The following is a 17,069-nucleotide window of genomic DNA, read 5'->3' as shown; positions in this document are numbered from 1 at the left end:
TGTTCCATGTCTGCACTGTCCAATATAGTCACCATTTGCCACACATGGCCATTTAAATTGAAGTTAATTAAAATTAAATAAAATTTAAAATTCACCTCCTCACTTGCATTAGCCATATTCCAACCTCTCAATAGCCGCATGTAACTAGTGCTACCATCTTGGGCGGCATAGCTATAGAACAGTTTAATCATAACAGGAAGTTCTATTGGACCATGCTACTCTATATTTTAAAAAGTAAAGAATACAAGAATAAAAAGACAAGCCACAGACTGGGAGAAAAATTTGCAAAATGCATATCTAATAAAGGATGGGTATACAAAATATACAAAGAACTCTTAAAACTCAACAATAAGAAAACAATAACCCAGGGTGCCTAGGTGACTCAGTCATTTAAGCATCCAACTCTCTTGGTTCTGGCTCAGGTCATGATCTCACAGTTCATGAGTTCAAGCCCAACATCGGGCTCTGCACTGAGGGCACAGAGCCTGCTTGAGATTCTCTCTCTCCCTCTCTCTCTCTCTCTCTCTGTCTCTCTCTCTCAAAATAAATAAACATTTGTTTAAAAAAGAAAACAATAACTCAATTAACAAATGGGCCAAAGACTTTAACAGACACCTCACCAAAGAAAATAGACAAATGGCAAGTAAGAGTATGAAAATATGCTCAGTATCATGTCACTAAGGAATTGCAAATTAAAACAATGAGATACCACTACATGCCTATTAGAAGACCTAAAACCCAAAACACTGACAGCACCAAACACTGATGAGGATGTGGAAAAACAGCAACTCTCATTCATTGCTAGTGGGAATGCAAAATGGTACAGCCACTTTGGAAGACAACTGGCAGTTTCTTCCAAAGGTTTTTTTAAGTTATTTACTTATTTTGAGGGGGGAGGGGCAGAGAGAGAGGGAGAGAGTCCCAAGCAGGCTCTGCACTGTCAGCACAGAGCCCAACACGAAGCTTGAACCCACAAACTGTGAGATCATGATCTGAGCTGAACCCAAGAATCAGATGCTTAACCGACTAAGCCACCCAGGCGCCCCTCTCCCAAAGTTCTAACATGCGATCTAGCAGTCACACTCCTTGCTAGTTACTCAAATAAGTTGGAAACTCATGTCCAACCAAAAACCTGCATATAAATATTTATAATTGCTTTATTCATAATTGCCAAAACTTGGGAGCAACGAAGATGTCCCTCTGTAGATAAATGGATAAACAATTATGGTATAGCCAGACAATGGAATGTTTGCCAGTGTTAAAAACAAATGAACTCTCAAGCTACAAAAAAGATGTGAAGGAAACTTAAATGCAATTGCTGAGTGAAGGAAGACAGTCTGTAAAGGTTACACACTGTATGATTTCAACCATATGACATTCTCAAACAGGCAAAACTACAGACAGTAGAAAGGTCAGTGGGTGCCAGGGCTTTGGGGAAAGGAAGGGGCAGATGAATAGATGCAGCACAGGATTTTCAGGGCAGTGAAGCTATTCTGTGTGATACTGTAATGGTGGATACATAACGTTATACACTTGAGTTAAGTGTCTGACTTTGGCTCAGGTCATGATCTTGTGGTTCATGGGTTTAAGCCCCGTGTCAGGCTCTGTGCTGACAGCTCAGAGCCTGGAGCCTGCTTCAGATTCTGTGTGTCTCTCTCTCTGTGTCCCTCCTCCACTTGCATTCTCTGTCTCTCTCTCAAATAAATAAATAAATAAATAAATAAATAAATAAATAACATTATGCACTTGTCAAAACTCATAGAATTATACAATGAGAGTGAACCTTAACGTAAAGTATGGATTTTACTTGATAATAATGTGTTAATATTCATTCCTCAATCATAACAAATGTACCACGCTAATGCAAAATGTTGATAATAGGGGAAACTGCTAGGGAAGGCAAGAGGCAGGAGGATATGAGTATTCTTGGTACTTGCTCAGTTTTTCTGTAAACCTAAAACTGCCCTAAAAATAAAGTCTACTAATTAATAAAAAAAAAAAAGACTAAAGAAAGTGCTCACTAGCACCTAGTGCCTGGCAAAGAATACATACTTCATAAATGTTTATTGAATAAATGCATGAACAAATGAGTCAGTTGATTAATGAATTGATAGAACCCAGGCCTCCTGAGTCCTGCTTCAGTCCTCCTTCTTCTACATCAGAGGTGGAATGATCATATACTTTGTTGTCCAAACCGAGATATTTGAGGGTAAAATGGGGTGTTGTAGTTGGAGTCCAGAATTGTCACAGAGATAATCCAAACATCACAAACTGGGAGCCTATGAGCCACATCTTGCCTCCAAAGTTGTTTTCTTTGGCCTCACATATTGATATCTTAAAAAATGAAAATTGGGGCACCTGGGTGGCTCACTTGGTTAAGCCTCTGACTTTGGTTCAGGTCATGATCTGGTGGTTTATGAGTTCCAGCCCCGCGTCAGGCTCTATGCTGACAGCTCAGAGCCTGGAGCCTGCTTCAGATTCTGTGTCTCCCCCTCTCTCTGCCCCTCCCATGCTCATGCTCTGTCTCTCTCTGTCTCTCCATAATAAATAAACATTTTTAAAAAATTTTTAAGTGTAAATCAATTTTCCATATTTAACACTGCAGAAACTTTACATAAATATGTGAATTTCTGGAGCACCTAGTTGGCTCAGTCAGTTAAGCATCCAATTCTTCTTTTTCAATGTTTTTATTTTATTTTTGAGAAGAGAGAGAGACAGAGCATGAGCAAGGGAGAGGCAGGGAGAGAGGGAGACACAGAATCCAAAGCAAGGCTTCAACTGTCAACACAGAGCCCGATGCAGGGCTTGAACCTGCAAACCGTGAGATTATGACCTGAGCCAAGGTTGGAGGCTTAACTGACTGAGCCACCCAGGCATCCTTTTTTTTTTTTTTTTTAATCATCCAACTCTTGATTTCAGCTCAGGTTATGATCTCGCAGTTCATGAATTCGAGCCCCACATCGGGCTCTGTGCTGACTGCATGGAGCCTGCTTGGGATTCTCTCTCCCTCTCTGTCTCTGTCCCTCTCCTTCTCTTTCTCTCTCAAAATAAATATACTTTTTAAAAGTGTGAAGTTTTAATCTCTCTTGGAAAATAGATCTGGTCACACTAGGACCAACTTCCTGCTCAGTAGTAAATGTGAGACTGGGTAGCAGCTGCCTCTTTTGTGAAAATGTACCTTCCTCTTTGCCACAAACCCCACCATTCCCTGTTGCATCTCCTACCATACGCCAAGTGTGAATTTCCATTTATCATCTCACATATGCTGTTTTGCTTTTGTTTTCTTTTGTAATAGAAGTAAGAAAAGAGGGAACTATTGCTTCTATTCAGGTCATGATTGAAAGTAAGAAAAAGAACAAAGGATCAAGAAGGCTCCATATGTCTTGCCCTAAATATGCTTTACTCACATACAGTACATCCTTGACTTCTATAAGCATTTACATTTGCCTCCTCTGGTCTGTACTCTGTCTTCCCAGGCCCTAGACCATGCTGGCCTTTAGAATTTTCTCAGGCTGCCACCCACTGCTGGAAAAGCTAGATGTAGGGGGGAAACAATGGGCATTATTTAAGCTTACATTTTTATTGTTACCCGAACTCAATATTGCTCATCATCAACTTTTGGTGGAAATTATTTCTGTTGTTTTTCTTAATTGCCTCCAAATGTAACTGGAGAGTGAGACAGAACAGCAGAGAATACAGCACCCACCTTTCCTTTCTGTGAACATGTGTTGTTGGAGTACTCAGACTTGAAATTTTGTTTATCTGTGCATTCACTCAGTCATCAAGCTCTGGCTACACTTACAGATGCAAGGACCCCTAGCTTCAGCATCAGGATCCCCTATAGGTTTTCCTCAGAAGAAGCAACAATACAAGCAAAGGCCCACATGGAGATGGGAAAGTATGGATGGGGCAAATTTAAGCTAAGGGGTTTGACTTCATTTATAGGTAGTGAGGAGCTGTTGAAGGATTTTTGGAGCAGAGAAGGCATGTGAACACAGCTACCAATGGTGTGCGGGACAGCTCCGGAGGCAGGAGCAGCAGTTAAGAGACTATTGCAGTGACCTGAGTGATGAGATATGTGACTAAGTTGGGGAGGGTGGAATAGAAAGGAGAAGACGGAGGTGGGGAGGAGCGCCTGGGTGGTTCAGTTGGTTAAGCATCCGACTTGGGCTCGGGACATGATCAAGCGGTCCATGAGTTTGAGCCCAGTGTCGGACTCTGGGCTGACAGCACAGAACCTGGTTGGGATTCCCTCTCTCTCCCTCTCTCTGCCCCTCCCCCACTTGCTCCCTCTAGTTCTCTCTGGATCAAAATAAATAAATAAACATTTAAAAAAGGAAGGGGAGGACAAAGTTGAGAGGCATCTTGAGATTAGGCTTGGCAAATCATTAGATGTGGAGGAGGCTTGAACCAAGAGATGAAGAATCAAAGATTATCCAGAGATGATGAGCCCTAAGGGTTTAAAACACCAAAACCATGATCCAAAAAATTAAATTTTGTTTTGCAACAGTTAAGAGAACAAAAAGACAAGTTACATATTGAGATAAAATATTTTCAAATCGTGCACCTAACAACAGATGTGTATCTAGAATATATAAAGAACTCTCCAAACTCAACAGTAAAAAAAAAATCCAATCAGCAAAAGACATGAAGGGGATATACAGACCACAAATAAGCACATGAAAAGATGTTCAACATCATTCACCATTAGGAAAATGCAAATTGAGACCACAGTAAAAGATCTCTACACACATATAGGAATGGCCAAAATAAAAACTGGTGAAACCACCAAATGCTGACAAAAATGCTGAGAAACTAGATCCCTTATACATTGCTGGTGGAAATGCACAATGGTATGACCACTCTAGAAAACAGTTTGACAGTTTCTTATCAAACCAAGCATGCAACTACCATATGATACAGCAATTGCTCTCTTGGGCATTTATCCCAGAGAAATGAAAACTATGGTCACAAAAATTTCTACATGGATGTCCATAGCAGCTTTATGTGTAATAGCCCCACATTGGAAACAATGCAGATGCCCTTCAATGGCTGATGCACACTCTGGTGCATCCAGACCATGGAATCCTACTCTGCGGTAAAAAGGAACAAACTTAACATACAACTTGAATGGATTATAAGGGCCATATGCTGAGCAAAGAAAGCTAATCTCGGGGGTGCCTGGGTGGCTCAGTTAAACGTCCAACTTTGGCTCAGGTCATGATCTCACGGTTCATGAGTTTGAGCCCCACATCGGGCTCTGTGCTGACAGCTCGGAGCCTGGAGTCTGCTTTGGATCTGTGTTTCCCTCTCTGTCTGCCCCTCTACCGCTCATGCTCTGTCTCTCTCTCTCTCAAAAATGAATACATATTTTTAAAAAAAATTATGAAAGAAAGCCAGTCTCAAAAGGTCATATACAAAATTATAGAACTGGAAACCAGATTGATTGTTAGAGGTTAGAGATTAGGGAGGAGTTACTGTAACAAGGTACCATGAGGGGAATCCTTGTGGTGATGGGATAACATTCTGTATCTTCTTGTGGTGGGGATTACACAAATCTACATGTGATAAAACTGCAGAGAACTGTACATTTACAAACACAGAAACAGACACACACACACACACACACACACACACACACAAATGTGTGCATGTAAAACTGGTAAAATCTGAATGTGGTCTGTGAATTGTACCAATATCAATTTCCTGGGTTTGATATTTAAATAATCATTATGAAAGATGTTGCCACTTGAAGAAACTTATTGAAGGGTACCTCTTGGTATTTTTTTTCAACTTCCTATACATCTATAATAATTGAAAAATTAAAAAGTTAAGTACTCCCCCAAAAAGGAATAAGTTGTTGATACACCTAAAAGTTTGCATGACACACAAAGGAAGTGTGCTGCATGAAAGAAGGCAATCATAAAAGGTTATACACTGTGGTTTTTTTAATTTTTTAATGTTTATTTTTCAGAGAGAGAGAGAGAGAGAGCACAAGTGGGGGGGGGGGTGGGCAGAGAGACAGAGACACAGAATCCGAAGCAGGCTCCAGGCTCTGAGCTGTCAGTGCAGAACCCAATGCGGGGCTCGAACTCAAGGACCGCGAGATTATGACCAGACCTGTGTTGGACGTTTAACTGCCTGAGCCACCCAGGTGTCCCTACACTGTGTTTTTATTCCATTTAAATGACATTCTGAAAAAGACAACACATAGTGATGGAGAATAAATCAGTGATTGCCAGGTGGTAAGAGAGGAAGGAGAGGATGTGACTGCCAAGGGATAGCTTAGGGAATTTTAGAGGGTAATGGGACTATTCTGTGTCATAAATCTATACATGTGTTAAAAATCATAGAACTATCCATACAAATCAATTTTCTTGTATGTTAAGTTAAAAATAAAACTAGAGGGTGCCTGGCTAGCTCAGCCAGAAGAGCATGCAACTCTTGATCTCAGGGTTGTGAGTTTGAGCCCTGCGTTGGATGTAGAGATTTCAAAATACATACATACATACATACATACATACATACATACATACATAAATCTAGATAGGCAAGTGGTTGCTGATTTTCTTTCATTCCTACCTCAATTCACTCAGCCATTTGTTGAGCACCTGCTGTGTGTGAGGCACTGTGCTAGACTTTAGAGATCAATCAAAAGTAAGACAGCCCAAGGGTGCCTGGGTGGCTCAGTTGGTTAAGCTTCTGAGACTTGATTGCAGCTCAGGTCGTGATCTCATGGTTCATGGTATAAAGCTCTGTGTTGGGCTCTGTGCTGACAACATGAGAGCTCTCTCTCTCCCTATCTCTCTGTCTCCCTCCCTCTCTCTCAAAATGAATAAATAAACTTAAAAAGACAGTAAGACAGGGGTGCCTGGATGGCTTGGTCAGTTAAGTGTTGACTTCAGCTCATGTCATGATCTCACAGCTCATGAGTTCGAGCCCCAGCTGACAACTTGGAGCCTGGAACCTGCTTTGGATTCTGTGTCTCCCTCTCCCTCTCTGCCCCTCCCCTGCTCACACTCTGACTCTCTCTCTCTCAAAAATAAATAAACATTTAAAAAAATTTTTTAAATGTAAGACAGCCCAGGTACCTGCCTTCATGGGGCATTCTTCCTGTTTCAGAGGAGAAGCTGTCAGTAGTGTCTGGAGCCCAGTGTTTGGGGAAGTGGGGCAAGAAGAAAGCTGTGGAGAGACCAAGTGAGCAAATTTTTCATTCCTGGAGCTCAGTCCTATAGGATTTCAAGTGCTCACTTATCCCTAAAAGACTCTTAGGCCTGAGTGCGGGGGAGGGGGGAAGCTCCCAATTCATATTTCATGGGTCATCACAAGAGAAACTGCTAGAAGTGTTGTGGCCTAAGTCAGGAAGAAATGTTGAGAGTGGGGGAAGATTTGATGCAGTTAGTGAAGAGTGAATTCTGAAAAGTTGCCTGAATTTGTGTGTGTGTGTCTTAAATAATCATCTGTTTAGCCCATGACTCTGTGGATTGGCAATTGGGCTGGGCTCAGCTGGGCGGTTCTTCTGCTGGTTTTGGCAGGGTTCACCCAACAATGCAGTCAGCTGGCTGCCAAAGGCCTCACTCACTTGTCTGGTGGGTAACTGGTGGTTGTGAGGGTAACTGAACCATGTGTCTCTCACCATCCAGGAGGCTAGCCCGGGCTTGTTCATATGTCAGGGTCCCTGTGTTCCCAACAGCAGCAAGAGAACAAGTCCCCAGTGCAAATGCTTTAAAAAAAAAAAAAAGCTTTATCGAGGTATAATTCATGTATGTTACCTGAATTTTGTTTTCTCTCCTGTTTGCAGGGAATCTGAAGCATGTGGTCTAGTTGACAAAAAGAGATCAGGTTTCCAGAGCTGAGGAACAGTGCCTGTAATGAAGACAGCGTGTTTATGCGAGCAGTGTGTGGAATTTGTGACTGCAGGGGAAATTTGGAAGAAATTACTTCCTGAAAATTTCCAAGGGGCACCATGTGGCAGCTGGCCTCCTGGGGTGAGGCAGGCAAGCACCCCAGAGGCCTCAACTAGGCCTAGGGGAAGAGAGAGATTTCCAGCATTTAAAGTGTTTATTTTTTAAAAACACACAAATGCCATTTTTAATCTTTGAAAATTATTTTTAAGCGAGTGGGGAGGGAGTATTTTTATTTTCTTAAAGGAGACATCAGAGGCTGGAGGAAAGTGTGGAGCTTGGGTCACAGGTTTGCGGGGTGGGGAGAACCAAGAGGCAGGGTTTGGGCTTCAGTACCTTCTGGATGGAGTCTTTAGGGGAGGGGGACGGGTTGGCAGAATGGGAGGTGGGGAGAAATCTACCTGTGTTGTTTTTAGGATTATGGATCTATTTTGTTTTTTAATAAAATCTTTGAAAACCTACCTCTTTGTCCCATCATCCTCTTGTAAAGTGCTCCTGACAGTGCACACAGTTCTGGACATTTCCTCTCACCGAAGTATCAAGACTAACCCTGATGCTTCCAGGTTTTGTTCTGGCCCAGTCTGGGAAGCTGACTCTGAGTGCGGGATCCCCGACCCCTCCCTGAGGAACTGGTGTGTTCCCTCTAAGTCCTGGGGACAGAAGGTCCAAGCTGTCCTGTGCCAGGGGCTCATCCAGGACTCCAGAGAAGACGGGCACAGCAACCAGGGAGAGGTCCCGCCGCTGGCCCTATGGGGAGAAGCTATTCCCCTCCCTGGGAGCCCTTTAGGGATGGGAAGGGTAGGAGGCTCACAGATCTAAGGAGGCGCATTTTGATGGATAGTGAGGATACTTGCCTGTCAAATGTAGATAATCAGTACGCTTGATTGCAATGGGATACAATTTTTACTGTAATCTGGGGGTGGGAGGGAGTGAAGGTGGCAAAATGTGGATGGGGAATAACAGACAAAGAGAGAGAGAGAGAGTGCTAAAGCAGAAGGGACAGCAAAATATCATGATTTCATGATTTGATTCACCAAGTATTTATGAAGCTCTTTCCACTCCTGGGATTAGGATAGGAGACAAGAATGCAGCCCCATCCTGGCCATCTAGGAACTCCCAGACAGGGCAAAGGAGGAGGGAAAGAACCAGATCCCGACATATTTCCGCTCTGCTACCAGCATGAATCCAGAGGTGTAGGAGTGTTGAGGAAAGAGCCACTCGCCCAGCCAGGACAGCATCACGGAGCATTTTAAAGGGGGTGATATTTGAGCCAGGCCTCTTAGGGTGAGTTGTACTTCTCCAGGCCACAGAGAGGGGGATGGGCATTCCGCAGAAGGGAGTGGAAAAAGCCTTGACCGTATCCAGGATGGGAATAGCCAAGCTTTTATTAAACAACATTGGGGCGCCTGGTTGGCTAGGAATACCAGTCACTCCAAATGCCCACTATTCTAATTATACATGCTCAGCTTAAGGGCAGTTTTACTTATACCCAAAAGAAGGGGGATTAAAAAAAAAAATAAGAGGGTGGAGGCACTGAATGAGGCAGTTGGGGGTGGGGGAGGCCAAGGAAGGTAAAATGGGAAGTCTGAATTCCAAGCCTACAAGAGACCACCCAGCAAGGTTTGTTGTCTCAAAGGCTTGCTTAATCCGGTTGCGGGGTGTGGGGGTGTGGGGGGGTCCTCTATACCAGCGATCCACGTCCAAAGCCATCACCCAAATTCCTGTGAAGGCCTCATCCCTAAGAGGTAACCACCTGGTAAAGTGGTAAATGCTAGTGATCCATTTTCCTTTCAAGGAGAACAGACCTGAATGAAAAGGAACTTTTTTCCACTGGATGGCCAATGCCACCTTCTTTTCACCTTAACTAACTACTGTTGTCTTAGCCCGACCTCTGACCAACAGCACCAAAGCAAGCTGTAGCACTGACCCGCTGCTGGACATCCCAGAGGCCAGGCTTGTTCCTGAAAGTGCACCACCTCAATGGCCTTCAGGATTCCTTTTTATTTGGTTCTTGTTGAAAATGTTAGGCTAGAGTGCCTGGCTGGCTCAGTCAGTGGAGCATGCAACTCTTGATCTCAAGGTTGTGAGTTCCAGCCCCATGTTGGGTGTAGAGATTACTTAAAAATAAAATCTATTTAAAAAATTAAGCTAAGGGGGCACCTGGGTGGCTCGGTTAAGTGTCTGACTTTGGCTCAGGTCATGATCTCGCTGTTCGCGGGTTCAAGCCCCATGTCTAGCTCTGTGCTGGCAGCTCAGAGCCTGAAGCCTGCTTTGGATTCTGTGTCTCCCTCTCTCTTTGCCCCACCCCTGCTCACACTCTGTCTCTGTCTTTCTCAAGAATAAATAAACATTAAAAAATTTTTTAAATAAAAAAAATTAAACTAAGGGCATCTGGGTGGCTCAGTAGGTTAAGCATCCGACTTGGGCTCAGGTCATGAACTCATGGTTCATGAGTTCGAGCCCCATGGGAACTGTGCTGACAGCTCGGAGCCTGGAGTCCACTTCAGATTCTGTGTCTCCCTCTCTCTCTCTGCCCCTCCCCCACTTGCGTGTACGCGCTTTTCTCTCTCTCTCTCAAAAATAAACAAACATTTAAAAAATCTTTTTTAAAACTAGGCTAAAAATAATCCCATAGATAAAACTAGGAATAATTTTAACTTTTTAAAAATAAGTTGACTCTTTTTTTTTAAGTTTATTATTTATTTTGAGAGAAAGGCAGGGGTGGGGGGAAGAGCAGAGACAGAGTGGGAGAGAGACAATCCCAAGCAGGCTCTGCACTGTCAGCGCAGAGCCGGATGCATGGCTCAAACTCTTGAACCACAAGATCATGACCTGAGCCAAAGTCAGACGCTTAAGCGACTGAGCCACCCAGGCACCCCGGAATAATTTCAAGTTTTTAAAAATTAAAATTGAAATACCCAAAGGTGGACACAGCATTCACAAAATCAGCAAGACAGATTAAGAGTTGCTCCACACAGTCTAAAGTCATCAAGTTGTACACATTAAATATGTGCAGCTTTTGGTATAACAGTTATACCTCAATAAATCTGTAAAAAAAAATTGTTTTGCTAAGAATTATCATAAGTGCCTGCGGGTAAAAAAGACTGAAAGGAAATACACCAAAATATCAACCGAAGTAGGCTTCTTTGAAGGAGGAATGTGTAGGGATGGTTTAATTTTTGTTCCTTCTACTTTTCAATATTTTCCAGATTTTCTCCAGTAAGCACATTCTAGTTTTGTAATTGGGAAAATCAACTTAAAAAAAAAAAAAAAAGAACCGATCTGTAGGGGAAGTTCCAGATCAAAGTAAATTCAAGACACCCACTGAGGAATAGTTTGTGCTCAGACCCTCGGGCAGTTCTAACCACCCAGGAGGTTCTGAGCTAGAAAGAAAGATTGGTCCAGGTGGAGGGCTCCTGATTTACAAATCACTAGGCCAGAGGGGGTCTTTTTTAGATTTGTTGGCTTGAGGGCGGGGCAACTTCATACCCGGTGTGAGCCTGCCCCGGCTTCAGGAAACAGCTACCTTTGTGCTTGCAAGGACCAGCCATAATAACCATAATAATAATGCAAAGCAAGCATTGGAATATGCCCCACTTTACAAATCACTTTCTTTTATAATATGTCACTCTCCACCCTGCTGGGTGGGTATTATAATCCCCACTTTATAGATTAGCAAACTGAGGCTACAAACTGTGAAGGAACTTGCCCAGTTGCAAGGGGCAGAGGCAGGAAGCAAACCCAGCTGAAACTGCAACTTTCCTTACTTTTTCCACTGCTCCACACCTAGTGCCACTGAAATATTTTTAAACTGTGACTTCGGAGTAAACAACTTTCTTATTGCTTCCAAAGTCCAAGCTGGACCAAGCCACACTGCTCCCAGGCCCTCAGCACATAAGGACATTAGTTGTGTGCTTTTCAGCAAGTTACTCGACACTTCTGGGTCTGTTTCCCTACCCATAAAGTGAGACAAATGATTCTTACACTTCATAGACTATTGTGAGTGCTTGATGAATTATCACTAATACGACTTTGAAAAGAGCCTAAAGAGTTGTGTGCAGATGGGACGGGGGAGGGGGAGGGCTGCCATGAAAATGGGCCTGGAAACTGAGGAAAACCCGGTGCTACCAGGATCTCAGCAGGCCTCCACTATTCCTGAGGCACTCAGGGGCGAGAGAGCCAGAGACGGAAGACTATAGTCTGTCTGCAACTCAAGGGTTAAGAAAATAACCATTAAAAAAGATATGTATATATAATGGGTATGCTTATATTTGCATAAAACATCTTTGGAAAGATACACAAGAAACTGGGGCACCTCAGTTGCCTCTAGGCAGGGAAACCAGGTGGCAGGTGGCAGGGGAATGAGAGAGACTTGTACTGTGTTCCTTTTTGTAACTTTTGATTTCTGAACCCTGTGAATGCATTACCTGGTCCAAAAAAAGTAAATAAATAATTTTTTTCAAAAGCCAACGGAAAAATCCCAAGCCAGTTTCCCTTTGGGATTGGGGGGAGGTGGATCTGCCTCTGCTGTATTCATTGTGAGCTGTCACAGAGAGAGCAGTATATTTCCAATTCTATATTTAAAAGACTCTTTCTAAGGCAGAAAGGCTTCTTTATAAGAAAATCAAATATTGTCATTCAACAAAAATGGAAGGAGGAGGAAGAAGAAGAGGACAAGGAGAAGGAAGGGAAAGAAGGAAAGCAAACAGCCATTAGACAGAGTGGGTTTTGACATCTCTAAGCCCCTACACAGAAAGCTCCAGCAGCTTCTCCTCCCCCAGCCTTTGCTCTTGGGACAAGTCTCGAAACCTCCTGCTCAGAGCTGGGCCCCAAGATGACCAGCAGTGCCTTAGTATGCATGCAATTATGCGCACAGTACTTGGGTTTAAATCCCCTCCTGTCACTCACTAGCTTTGTGACATTGGCCAAGTAACTCACTGTCCCTGAGCCTTCTCTCCTCACCTATCAAAAAGGGGTCATACCTGTTACCTACCTCAAGGGGAGGTTCCCAGGGATCAAAGAGATAATGAACATTGTACAGAGCGTTTTAGATATCAGTAGTAGACAGTTTCTGTCCTTAATATGAACCCAGTCAGGGCAGGAAATCTTTCTGAAGTTCCCTGGCTTCAAGAATTAGAGAAATAGGATGCAAATTTGTGTGGCTGCGCATTTGCACATTCTTCTGGGGCAAGGATCCATAGCTAATTTTCAGATTCTCAACACTGGGTGGGGGATGGCATTCTATGATTCCCCAAAAGGATGAAATCTACAGATGCAGAGGTAAAGATGGATGTAAATAGAGCCTTTCAAGACAGGGCCACCTCCCTCAGGGTCTCTGCAAATGCTGGTCCTTCTGCCTGGAATGCCCAGATCTTCCTCAGATTGGTTCCCTCTCATTCAGTTCTTAGCCACATATCACTGCCTCAGTAAAATACACCGGCCACCTCATCTATTGTGGCCTCGCCGCCCTCCTCTCTATTCCAAACAAACAAAAAAAAAGCCAAAAAAAACCCCTATTTTTATACCATTTAGCATTATCTTATTCATTTTTTATTTATTCCTACTTACATGCACTAAGAGGGTGGGAACTTTGACAGTTTCACTGCTGTATCCCCAGTGCCTGGCATGGTACCATGGTAATTCCCAATATATACCTATGGAATGGTGGAACAATGTACTAAGATAAAGCAGTGTCATATCCTCAGTATTATGGGACATAGGAGAGAAAAGCAATCTACACTGTGACAATCATGAAGGCCACAAACAGGGGATGACACTCAAGCGGATCTACGGCCAGGCGTAGGGGCAGGGTGGGGGGAAGGGGAGGGACAAGCATTCCAGGCAAAGACACATAAAATTTAGGGATTCCACAAGCACTTGAGTGTTGTCAGAACACAGAATATTAGACAGTATTCAAGAAAACCAACTATAAAAAGGTATCTTTAAGGCAATAGGAGAAATTTGGACATGGACTAGGTGTTGTAAAGAAATTGCCCATAAATTGGGGCACCTGGGTGGCTCAGTCAGTTGAGTGTCCAACTTCATCTCAGGTCATGATATCACAGTCTGTGAGTTCAAGCCCTGCATCAGGCTCTGCACTGACAGCTCAGAGCCCGGAGCCTGCTTTGGATTCTGTGTCTCCCTCTTTCTCTGCCCCTCCCCCGTTCATGCTCTATCTCTTCCTCTCAAAAATAAACATAATACAAAATTTTTCAAGAAATTATTCGTAAATCAAAACCACAATGAGCTATCACCTCAGAACAGTCAAAATGGCCAGTATCAAAAAGACAAAAAATAACAAGTGTTGGGGAAGATATAAAGAAAAGGGAATCCTCATGCACTGTTGGTGGGAATGTAAATTGGTGCAACCACTGTGGAAAACAGTATGCAGGCTCCTCAAAAAATTAAAAATAGAGGCTCCTGGATGACTCAGTTGGTTGAGCGTCCAACTCTTGATTTCGGCTCAGGTCATGATCTCAAGGTTTGTGAGATGCCCCCCTACCCATGCTGGGCTCTGTGCTGCCAGAGTGGAGCCTGCTTCCTCTCTGCCCCTCCTCTCTCTCTCTCTCTCTCTCTCAAAAATAAATAAATAAACATTTAAAAAATTAAAAATAGAAATACTATAGGATCCAGTAATTCCACTTCTGGGTATTTACCCAAAGACAATGAAAACACTAATTTGAAAAGATATATGCACTCCTATGTTTATTGCAGCATTATTCATAATAGCAAAGCTATGGAAGCAACCCAAAACGTTCATTGATAAATGCATGGATAAAGATGTGGTATATATACATGCAATGGAACATTACTCGGGCAAAAAAAAAAGAATGAGATCTTGCCATTTGCCACAACCTGTATGGACACAGAAGGTATTATGTTGAGTGAAATAAATCAGAGAAGGACAAATACCATATGATTTCCCTTCTATGTGGGATCTAAACAGACAAACAAAAAAACAGAAATGGTCTCATAGATACAGAGAACAAACTGGTGGTTGCCAGAAGGGAAGGGGGTGAGGATGGGCAAAATAGGTAAAGGGGATTAAGAGACACATACTTCCAGTTATAAAATAAATAAGTCTCAGAGATGAAGAGTACAGCATAGGGAATATTGTCAGTGATATTGTAATAATATTGTATGCTGACAGATGGTGACTACACTTATTGTGAGCACTGAGTAATATATAGAATTGTCATATTACCGTGTTATACACCTGAACGAATATAACATTGTATGTCAACTATATTTCAATAATAACGATTTTTTTAAAGTAGGTTTCACACCCAGTGCAGAGCCCTATGTGGAGCTTGAACTCACGACCCTGAGATCAAGACCTGAGCTGAGAACAAGAGTTGGACTCTTAACTGACTGAGCCACCCAGGTGCCCCAGTAATAAAGATATTTTTAATCTTTTAAGTTTATTTATTTTTGAGAGAGAGAGAGACAGAAAGAACAAGCAGAGGAGGGGCAGAGAGAGAGGGAAAGAATCCCGAGCAGGCTCTGCACTGTCAGCACGGAGCCCAATGCAGGGCTCGAACTCACCATGAGATCATGACCTGAGCCGAAACCAAGAGTCAGACACTTACCTGACTGAGCCCCCCAGGCACCCCAGCTCTTAAAGCTTATTTTTGAAAGATAATGGCCATGTTAAAAAGAAATTATTGATGGGGCATCTGGGTGGCTCAGCCAGTTAAGTGTTTGACATCAGTTCAGGTCATGATCTCGCAGTTCATGAGTTCAAGCCCCACATCAGGCTGCGCGCTGACAGTGGGGAGCCTGCTGGGGATTCTATCTCTCACCCTTTCTCTCTGCCCCCCTCCCACTCGGTCTTTCTCTATCTCAAAATAAATAAATAAACTTTAAAAGAAGAAATTATTGATGATATTGTTAAGTACGGTAAGAGCACCGTAGTTATATATTTATTTAAGTCCTCATCTGTTAAAGAAACATAGTCTAGCATTTACAGGTGAAATAATACATCTGGGGTGTATTTTAAAATACTACAAAGGGGGAAATGTATGCGGTATAGCAGTTAGTGGTGGGTGGAGATAAATAAAACAAAATTTGAAAAATGTTGATAATTGTTGAAGTTGATTTAATGGACACATGGAGGTTGAATATACTATTCTCTCTGCTTGTGTGTGTTTTTAAATGTCTATAATCAAAAGTTGAGATCCATATTAGTGAGTGAGAGATAGTAAAATAGCAGGAGCCAGGTCATAAAGGGCCTCCTGTGCCAGGTGGAGGACACTGGACTTGATCCTGCAGGTAAGGGAGCCACCAGAGAGTTTTAACCTAGAGTGGCCTGATCAGATTTGCATTTTAAAAAGAACACCCTAGCTGCTAGGACAAGAGAAATAAGCTTCCTGAAGCCCTGTTCCAAAGTGGCTATCTATGAGAAGCCTGTTTACCTCAGATGGAGTCCTGAAGACTCCCTTGGCCCACAGAGCCTTTCTTCTTATCATTTGCTTAGTGAGAGAGAGAATGGAGTGTTGTGTGTGTGTGTGTGTGTGTGTGTGTGTGTGTGTGTATGTGTGTGTTTAATGGAAAATTTTCTGCAATATATCTTTTGAGGTAAAAAGATTCAAACAATATAGATAATGGTTCCTTCATAACCCTATGTCTCAGCAATAACCATGATTAGCGTTTGGTGTGTATCTTTCCAGAGTTTTTGTCATTTATTCCATAAATATTTATTGAGCACACATTATGTACCATATCTGTGGACAAAACAGGCAATAATCCCTGTCCCTGTGAAGCTGGGAACGTATATGATCATTTGACTGTTATATGAATGAAACCATACTGTTTGGTAACCTGATTTTTCTCACTTCATTATATTCCCTGGGCAACTTTCCATATCAATCTATAATGAACTACCTTGTTCATCTTTTATTATGGCATATCTAAGACATACCAAAAAGTATGGCACATCTAATCCCTTGAAGTATTCACATTATATGGATGGCTACAAAATTTGTTTAACCTGTCCCCTAATGCTGAATATTCAGAATTTTCTCATTTTTCCTTACAAATAAAAACACTGCCATAACAGGGCTGACCGGGTGGCTCAGTCAGTTGAGCATCTGACTTCGGCTCAGATCATGATCTCATGGCTCATGAGTTTGAGGCCTGCGTTGGGCTCTCTGCTGTCAGCGCAGA

General features: G+C 42.7%; 1 protein-coding gene across 8 annotated transcripts in view; it reads left to right on the top strand.

The window, feature by feature from the left end:
* HDAC8 (histone deacetylase 8) overlaps window positions 1-8,362 on the top strand; it is a 221,122-nt gene extending 212,760 nt beyond the window's left edge. The window contains exons 13-14 of one of the 8 annotated variants that reach the window (XM_027053673.2): window positions 7,123-7,197; window positions 7,802-8,362. In XM_027053673.2, coding sequence (XP_026909474.1) covers window positions 7,123-7,197; window positions 7,802-7,824 — 98 coding nt within the window. In that variant the 3' untranslated portion in view covers window positions 7,825-8,362. The remainder of the gene's footprint in view (window positions 1-7,122; window positions 7,198-7,801) is intronic. The other 7 variants (XM_027053672.2, XM_027053676.2, XM_027053675.2 and 4 more) reach the window with 7 other exon arrangements.
* Window positions 8,363-17,069: the final 8,707 nt, after the last annotated feature.

The sequence above is a fragment of the Acinonyx jubatus genome, chromosome X (assembly GCF_027475565.1).
Source record: "Acinonyx jubatus isolate Ajub_Pintada_27869175 chromosome X, VMU_Ajub_asm_v1.0, whole genome shotgun sequence".
Classification (NCBI taxonomy): domain Eukaryota; kingdom Metazoa; phylum Chordata; class Mammalia; order Carnivora; family Felidae; genus Acinonyx; species Acinonyx jubatus.
This window is presented reverse-complemented; position numbering and strand designations above follow the sequence as displayed.